Source organism: Microtus ochrogaster, chromosome 10 (genome assembly GCF_000317375.1).
Source record: "Microtus ochrogaster isolate Prairie Vole_2 chromosome 10, MicOch1.0, whole genome shotgun sequence".
NCBI lineage: Eukaryota > Metazoa > Chordata > Mammalia > Rodentia > Cricetidae > Microtus > Microtus ochrogaster.
The window spans coordinates 77,647,996-77,657,188 of record NC_022016.1 but is presented as its reverse complement, the minus strand read 5'-3'; the positions used below and the strand labels follow the sequence as shown (position 1 = coordinate 77,657,188).

Sequence of the window (9,193 nt, the reverse complement as noted above, 5' to 3'; positions counted from 1 at the left end):
TAGCTATGCCCTCCACGACTGTTCTCACAACATACATGACCATCAGGGTTTCAAACTGGCTCTGCCATTTTCTACCCAGCTCCCCACGAAGTTTCTGCCATGGTACTGCCTTTCTGTCAGCTGGAAGGCACAGTACATGTACATAGCAGAACTCACGGTCACCGAGATACAGTGGGGAGAAACTGGATTCTCTTCTTGGTAAGGGAGTAGCAAAGTCACACTCCAGGAGAGCAAGCTCATCAGAAAATACAACTGTGGTTATATTTAGGAAATATATATATGACACAATGGCTGCTGAGACAGGGAGAATCAGTTTTCTCCAGGGAAGAACCCTGACAGAGTAACCAACCCCAAGTGGTCAGTCCTAAAGATGTGTAGTTACAAGCAACAAAAGGTGGACTCAATGGGTTATATTTAACACACACACACACACACACACACACACACACACACACACAAACTAACTGACTAAGAAAAGGTTGTGAATTTGAAATAGAGTGGAGGAAGCATGGGAAAAGCTGGGAGGGAAGAATAGGGGGTGGGGATGCTGTAAATATAATACTCTAGTTTGAAATTCTCAGAAAACAAAACAAAAACTTAGATAGACAAGAAAATACTCATAATAATAAGTGACTTTAATAGAACGCTACTCACTCTAATGAACTTGAGTGATCTGAAAAGCAAATGATCCGTGTAATCCAGAGAGTACTCTCAAAGGTAGGCTCAAATTACAACCTTATTTTATAATAAGGGAAGCAAGGAAATTGCTTGCTATCCTCCCATGACAGCTGCAGAGCTAAGATTTGAACCTGCAGCTGTTGGACACCTAAGCTTGCACTCTTTCTCAATATGATACAGATACTCTTGAAGTCTATCATTGAGAAACCAACAGGGGAAGAAAAAGAAAGAAAGATTCACCTTGGTTTCAATCTGAATTAAATCTGACTCTTAAAAAAGTATCTTCAAAACAAAATCTGAAAGATGCATACTAAGTTTAGCTTTCAAAGAAATACACTAACGAGCAAATGAAACAGCTTATCTGTGAACACTGTGTCGTATGGGGTGGGCACATTGATAATCAAGGTTCCACAAGGCTGGTTGACTGATTCAAACTGTGGTTTTTGGAGGACCTGGAGGGGACAGACCCAAAGCCAAATTATCTTGGTCCATCCTTACTCATCTTAATAGCCCCTCATTGCCAGCTCTGTCCTGGACTAATGGTGTAATCACCTGAAACCTCTTGGAATGTTTTAGCAGACCCATAACTTCCACCAACTGGAAAACTAACACAGCCATCAGCCAGCATTTGCTCACCCTGTTTGTTGCAACCCAGCTACTTAGTATTTCGACCAATATACTTGAAAACTGCCTTGATTTATGACTTTCTTTTGTCCTATAACTATAAACACTTCATGGAACTGTCATCATAATGGAACATGAAAACAAACTGAATCACTCATATGCAGCTCCATAACAAACTACCTCTCATTCCCTTTGAGGTGAGAGCTATGTTTTACATCAACACTGCTAGTCACACAACAATTATTTACTTTTGTAGAAAGTATTTTCTGTTCCATTCTAAAAGTATTCAAGGGATGAACCTTACACTCAGAATGCCAATAAATGAAATGACATTTTAAAAATTTAGTTATTTGTCAGGTAGTTGAAAATGTCTACTGGATGGTAACCATGTCCAAGCATAACCTATCCCTGGATTGGTTTATTACTAGCCATTTGAACTTAGGCCTCTCCTGGACCTGGCCTTTTATGTTTAAGATGATAGCTTAGGATTAAAGTGATAAACTAAGATGACATCAACAACCTTCAAGGTTCTTTCTGGTGCTAAGACACTATATGAAATCTGAGTGTCCTTTTTTCTATAATTCCATACATTGGGATTGGCCAAGTCCCCCCCCCCTTTTTTTTTTTACTGCTAAGAAATTAATTATTTATTAAGTGCAAACAGCAACTGCTAAGGAGCAATTGAGAATAGATAAAACTGTTACAGTAAAGGCTGTTTTTGAGCATATGCTACCAGGCTTACTGCAAATAGTACTTATTCATTGTTCACATTAAAATGTCATGTGATAAAATATTAGAATGCACGAATTCTCTTGTAGAAACAAAAGTTCACAAAATTACAATGAAGCCTTACTCTGACAGTAGGAAAGGAAAAAAAAAAGACATTTGCTTCACAGCTATATAGAGTAGGCACTGTTTCCAGGCTTTGATATTGCCTTTCTAACCCCAGCTATTCATTCACTTAGCAAGTCAGGAGACGATCTCCCCACACACACACCAGCCCCTGAACTCTCTTAGACCCAGCAAAACTTGGCTTTCCAGAATTTCTAAGCTGCTTTGGACACACATACCCCGAGCTCTAGAAAACCCTGTTTCTTTGATTGTATTGACTGCACATCATTGTCATTGCCCTTGCCTTGTCCACTGTTCCTCAAGACCGTAACTGTCTCCAAACAGAAGACAACGCTACCATTAGCAGCATATGGACTCATTGAACACTTGCAGGAGATGCTGATAATGAAATGACTGATGTTCTGCCTTCTGTTGAGTGCCCCAAACTCTGGATATCCATCACCACACACACACACACACACACACACACACACACACACACACACACACCTGTTGTTCTGTTGCTGTGCACAGCTAAAGCCTGTTTCAAATGTGCCCAAGGCAAAGGTGAAAGAAAAAAAGAGAAGCAATTTAAACTAAATGGTCACTTTACATACTTTTCCCATCATCTTCACAAGGAATTCTAAATACTGTCACATCTAGTTTACGGAAATTGGAGCTCAGAGACCCAAAGGAGCTTGCTAAAGAGCACACAGCTTCTGAAAAACAATGGTGGGAGCAAGGCACTGATGAGCCTCCAGGCTCTTCAATCTTTCCTGTTTTCAGAGCAATCTATTCCCCCAAGTGTCTCTGTGCCTATGAAGCTGGAGTTTTAGCCCTTCTTCACAGGTGGACTCAGTAAGGAGTGCCCAGTGTGACACCTGATAACTGTACCCTACCATCCATTATTTTAGCTGGGGAGGCTGTACAGATACTATTGTTAAGTTGTTCTCATTAAGAGAGAAAGGAGGCAGGACAGAAGGGGGTGTGGCAAATCAAATCCTCTGGTCCAACCAACCAGATAAACAAAGACTCACAGGTGCCCTTATAATTAGGGCTCACGATGAGCTTGCTGTGCCTTTGTCTAAGGATTCTGGATTTGTAAAGGAGAATAACATTGTCCTTAAAATAGGAGTTGCCATTCGGAGGAAGAAAGTAAGTTTCTATGTTCTTACTAATTGTTTTTATTGTACTGATTCTTCTAAAAAAACATAAGGAATGGTAAATTATAAAATTTAAACAAGTGCTACTTAGGGTTTATATTGGGAAGGAATATAAATTAACATTACACTTTGAAAATTGTGATGTAATGCCAAAACTTAATCTAGGTGATACTAAAATTAATTAATCTAGGTGACACTAAAATGTTAATCTAGGTGACACTGTGCTGTTAATGTTTTAAATATGCGTGTATATAGTCATATCTGTGGTTTAGTCAAAAAGACATTTTAATTTTATAAGAAATATTTTCTTATTGTAAATTTCTTTATTCTGTAATGATTTGCTCTTTAAGATGAAATTTTTCTTATATTTGATTCTTAAACTTTTTTCAGTCACTTTTGAGAAACAAATTATAAAATTGGAGATGTAGTTTTAATGTCTGTGTGGAATTTTTCAACTGTTTTGAAAGACAATAAAAGATTAGAAAATATATTAGCTGATTTAAATGCAACCGATAAAATATAAAATTACTTCCTAATTAGCACTCTTTGTATTTCACATGTCTTGATTTAACTGCTGCTTAGTAACATGAGCACATGTAAATGCCATGATTTCTTTTAAATGGAGACAGCTTCCTATTATGACTTCTGACAGGCCATGATTTATGTAACCTGTTGATTTACATATCCACCTAAAAATGTACATGGAATTTTTCTTGTTAGAGAATAACAAGAAGTTTAAAATTCTAAGCCTGAAATCACCTTAAAACTCTAAGTATATACTAGGCATTTTCTCTTCCTACTTTCTGGGTATTAACTCATTAAATTCTCAGGACCCATTTTTATATAATTTTATAGAGAAAACTTAGGCACAAGAAAAGCTTATATAGCTTACTCCAAATCACAGACATATAAGAGCCAGAGTTTGAATTCAGACCAAGACTTTATGGCCCAGGCTTTCACAACCCACACTAAATGATCAAATCAGATTCCCTGGGCAGGTGATTTGAGTAATAAAATGGTTATCCAAAGTACTTACTACAAGGCTTGTGTCCAGAGCATGGAATCTATGCAACAGATTCTTATATATACCTAGCAGCTTGAAAGTGCTTAGAATTGTCCCCCTGTGTCTAACCCTCACAATCACATAGATGTAATTTATCTTGATGTGAAAACTTGGGCAACTTATTTAACTTCCCTTCTTAAGACCCTTTTCTCGTCAGTTGCTGAAGGAATGAGATGGTACCGTGTGTCGCATCGTCACTAGCACAAAATGAATTCTTAACTAATGCTCACAATTACTATTACTACTAATATTAGGCTTCAGAAAAAAGCAACTTGTTCAAGATGACATACTCTAAAGAGAACATAGCTCAGACTTGAACCTATGTGGGATCGATACTCTAACCACAGTGTCCACCTGAAACCGTGTTCTTTACTGTATTAACCACACCAAGACTTTGCCTGTAGCTTGCCAAGAGGCTTTGTTCATTTTAGCCATTTTTATAGTAATCAATTAGTGTTTCATCAAGACAAATTTGTTCCAATTCAAAATAAATACTTAAAATTTACAATTCTTTAAAGCTGAAATGGGTAAGTAAAAGGGAGGAATCCCCCCTCAGCACCTTCCAAAATGACCAGTTATTCTTCCAAATAAGGAAACCTTCTAAGCATACAGTTTTGTCATCTGTATTTCTTACTATGAGAAATGCTGCAAGCATCTTTCCATGTTGATAGCTACTCGTTGACTAGTCACCTTTACTGTCTCTAGACTGTTCCGGTGTGTGGATGCTCAGTCTCCTTTGGTGACTATTCAGTCTTTCATAGCTTTCTTCCCAAAGCCTGTGACATTAAGCAATCCCAGGGCCAAATCATTGGATGCATTAATGTTTATTTCCTCAGATTTATAAGAATGAATATTGTGAGTCAAAAGGATATGCGCTAGCAGATTTCTGAGCTGGGATAGCCCCATTTGCTTAAAGAACAACACTCTTGCATTAGAAAACAGCCCTTAAAATGAGCAGCGGTTGCTCAGTTTAGATGCAATCCTCTAAAACTTGCACTGAATGAGATAAGATAGAAACTACAGTTAATATTTGTTTTAAAGTAAGTGTTATTCAAACGAAACAAACTTAAAAATTTGTTTCATTGTTACTCCTTAGTCCTTTTACAACATAGTAACCACCTTTAGTTTAGTTTTGTGGGGTTTTTGTTTTGGTGGGGGGTCCTTCTAAGGCTATACTCTTTGAAATAGAGAAGTGTGAGGAGACTGGGAACTGTAAAGCAAAGCAATAGATTAGGAGTCTTTTCCCAGAATCCTTGTGGCTCATGGCAGATATCTCAGCTTCAAAGCCTTCATCTATAAAGGTCAGTTCTAACTCCACAGTAAGCTTACCTTAGTCCAGATAGTCTACCTCACACCTGCCATTTTCTGTAGTTTAATTTGTGTGTGACTAAGAATTGGGGTTTGGGCCTTCTGTTTGTTTGTTTATTTCCGGTATTTTTCTTCACTTAATAGTGGGCATTCTCAACAGTCCAAGTGTGAGTGTCTGAATCCTGAGAGAACAGCTTTAAAAGAATCCGGGAGGGCCAAAGAAGCCCTGTCCCCCGTTTGACTTTCATCCTCGTACCTATCACAAGGCTAGTAATACTGGATTATTCAAACCTCTGGTATGGTATAGGAGACCACAGAATAACTGAAGGGTTGCTAACAAACATCTTTAACTGAAATCTGAGAGCACAAAAGTCTTGGGAACTGTATTTGTGTGTGGGGGGGCGGTGCTGCTGGGTTACTGATGTCAGTTGGTTCCTTTCCTCACTTTACTTGGACAGACGGCAAACAGCCTAACATAGCTTGAAGCATCCACTTAAGGTATCTACAGTCCTTGTCACAGAAATCCTTGTCACAGAGAGGGTTTTGTTTTGTTTTTCTAAGCATCTCAGTTAAGTCACATAAACACAGGGCCTGTCACAGCGTCTTGTCAAAGTTTGTCCAAATGGTGTTGATGTACTTAAACCGTGAAAAAGCTACCGCACTTACAATTCAAGCACAGCATAAGCCTCAGTATTGAAAAACTTGTTCATTTGGCTTTCTAAGCATACAAACACTGCAAGGCCATCCCCTTAGCCTTAAAGGGAACCAGCCTCTCCGGATGGGTCCTCCGCCTCCTCGTCCAGCGCCCCCTAGAGGCGGCGATAGGGATTGCGCAGCGGGCGGACGAGTGAGCGGCGCGGGACCCGACGCGAAGTGACTGGGCCGAGGTCCTCGGGCCCGCCGCACCCGCCTGGCCACCACCGCCGCCCTCCGGACCCCGTCTCCGCGAAGATGCGACTCCAGAACCAGGTAGCACAACCCGAGCGCCCGCAGCGCACCCCCAACGCCCCGCCCACCCGCCGTCACCAGCCCCGGCTCCCGCCGGCCACGTGGTCGCCGCGGGCCTGGGGACCGCGCATCCCTGACCCCACGCCCGGGCTCGGTAGTCTCTTCCAACTCCGTTCCGAGGGCTCCGGGCCACGCCCCACTGTCCCCTTGACTTCGGCCAGAGAGGACCTCTGAAATTTGGGTGGGTGCGTCCCCTCACCTGGTACCCAGACAAATCACTCGGCAGCGACTAGCGCCACTCCCCGCCACCGGGTGGCTTTGCTAAGCTAGTGGCGCCAAAAAGTCCGGCCCCAAGGTGCAGGGCGCTTGAGCGCGGGTTCTCAGGGGACCTCAACCTTTGGGACTCTCGTTAATTGTCACACCGGGAGGCATGCACCAGATTACAGCCGCTACAGCCCCGGGACTTGTGTTTCTAGATCAGACGGAGTGGACACTTATGTTGCCCTAAGCAGTGCTCGCTTTAAGGGGGAAAAGAGGCTCACATGTAGGGTAGGGTAGCCGTGTGTTGTCAGGGTCTCTCTTTGGGCTGGAGGTTGTCAGACATTTAAGATCTAGTAAACGCGAGTTCAGTAGTCGTGAACCTGCGAAAGTGGCACAGCTTCCCCTCCCCTTCTTATGTTAAGGGACTTGGGAAGGCCACAGGAGAAAGGAGGGGGGACTTCTAGAAAGCAGCTCCAGGTTTGGGGGGGAAATGAGTCATATTGATTCCCAAGCTGTTAGCCAATACTGCTCATGGGCAATAATTCTCATAAAATCTTCCCTCTGAGGTCTTAAATGCCCGCCTCCATAATGGTTTGTCGTGAGCGTGATGGATTCCTAAAAGCCCATCCGAGTTCCTTACCCTGGCTGCCTTGATTTTTGTAAAGCATTGCCCTCGCATTACCCTCCTGTGCTCGTCTGCCTGGCTTTTCATATTTTATAATACTTGCAAATTGACACTGAACAAGCTTTAACCTCAGTCATTTCAGAATAAGTTTGATGTTTTAGGTGAGATGTGAATGGAACTCCTTTCATGAGGAAGTAGTCTGTGTGAAGTGTTTTGTAAATGTGAGTGGGTTGAATTTAAAACACTGAATAAAATTAATGTAACAAGGAATCAAAAGGTTCAATCCAGATGTTTCCCTTCCTGCTTCCTCAACAAAATGACAGTAGAGAGCTCACCGCCCCTTACCTGGTAACTCTCTGCCAGGGTGACCTGTGGCACTGCAGTTGAACTCCTACTGAGATGTCAAAGCACTTAACCAAATCCCTTGGGGCTGATAAGGTTGTGACCCACCTGCTTCTATGAAGGATTTCCCCCATTTCCTAACTACTCAGGAAATAGACCAGGGATTTACATGCAGCCTTTCTTTCAGAGAACTCCTAAGTAATCCTCTTTAGTTACCTTTTGTATTAGCCTGGATTGCTGCTTGTTAAGATAAGGTACTCTGATGTGGAATTCAGTCAAGGTAGGGTTATGAGTTAGATCACTCGGCCTCTAACTCCTCTAGTTAGTGTGTGTTCGGGGTTAACAGAGACCCCTCAGAAGCTTTTGATGTGTGTATTTGCAGTCCTGGAGTTTGAAGTGCCGCCTCATTCCGTGCTAGACAAGCACCTTACTAACCACTCAACTACGTTCAGCTCCACCCTTCTTTATAGTTTGTTTGATTGTTTGGTTTTGAGACAGGTATCCTCACCCAGTGTGGCCTGCAGTCCCGTGTGGGTTTGTGATCTCCAGGGTTACAAGCACTAGACTGCTCCCTAACATTTATAGAGGCTATACATTTGAATAAGGGATTCTGACTCCGATATTCATGGTGCAGGTCTGATATCATCCATTGCTCAGTGGTTATAGGACTTTGCATAATTAACACCTTGGTCCTCTTTTTTTTATTATTTCCCCTCAGTCTATTCATTAACTGGGGCATAAGGTTGGGTATAATACAGATCTTACAAAGGTGATCTGAGAATTAATTGGAATACCATACATTAAATCTTAGGTAGAAACAATAAATAAAAGCACTAAAAAGTTCCTGTCGATTTTGATGGAAATTTCTACTCTATTCTGTAGCTGGGAGCTTTTCTGTATCCTGCCCAGTCCCTCATTGCTTATAAAATAATCATTTGTAGGCTTAATATTAATTATAATTGTTTGGCTGATGACTCAGGAATATTACTGGCTAGCTCTTACATTTAAATTAATCCAGTTCTGTTAGTTTATATTTTATCAGGAGGCTCGTGGCTTGTCACCTCCTGTAGCTGCTGTCATCTCTCTTGACTCTGCGATCTTTCTCCCCATATCTCTGCTTGGTTTTCCTAAAACCTAGTTATATTCTACTCCGCCATTGGCCAAAGCAGCTTTGTTCATCAACCATTGAAAGCAACATACAGAAGGACATCCCACATTACTATTCTTTAAAAATGGTTAAATTATGATAGAAACTACCTCTTTTTGGGTCTGGCTTACCTCACTCAGGATAGTGTTTTCTATTTCCATCCATTTGTATGCAAAATTCAAGAAGTCCTTGTTTTTTACTGC

The 9,193-nt window shown here is 41.4% G+C and overlaps 1 protein-coding gene across 1 annotated transcript in view; it reads left to right on the top strand.

The window, feature by feature from the left end:
• Positions 1 to 6,598: 6,598 nt before the first annotated feature.
• Positions 6,599 to 9,193, top strand: part of Elavl4 (ELAV like RNA binding protein 4) — a 136,102-nt gene continuing 133,507 nt past the window's right edge. The window contains exon 1 of the mRNA XM_013348552.2: positions 6,599 to 6,636. Coding sequence (XP_013204006.1) covers positions 6,619 to 6,636 — 18 coding nt within the window. The 5' untranslated portion in view covers positions 6,599 to 6,618. The remainder of the gene's footprint in view (positions 6,637 to 9,193) is intronic.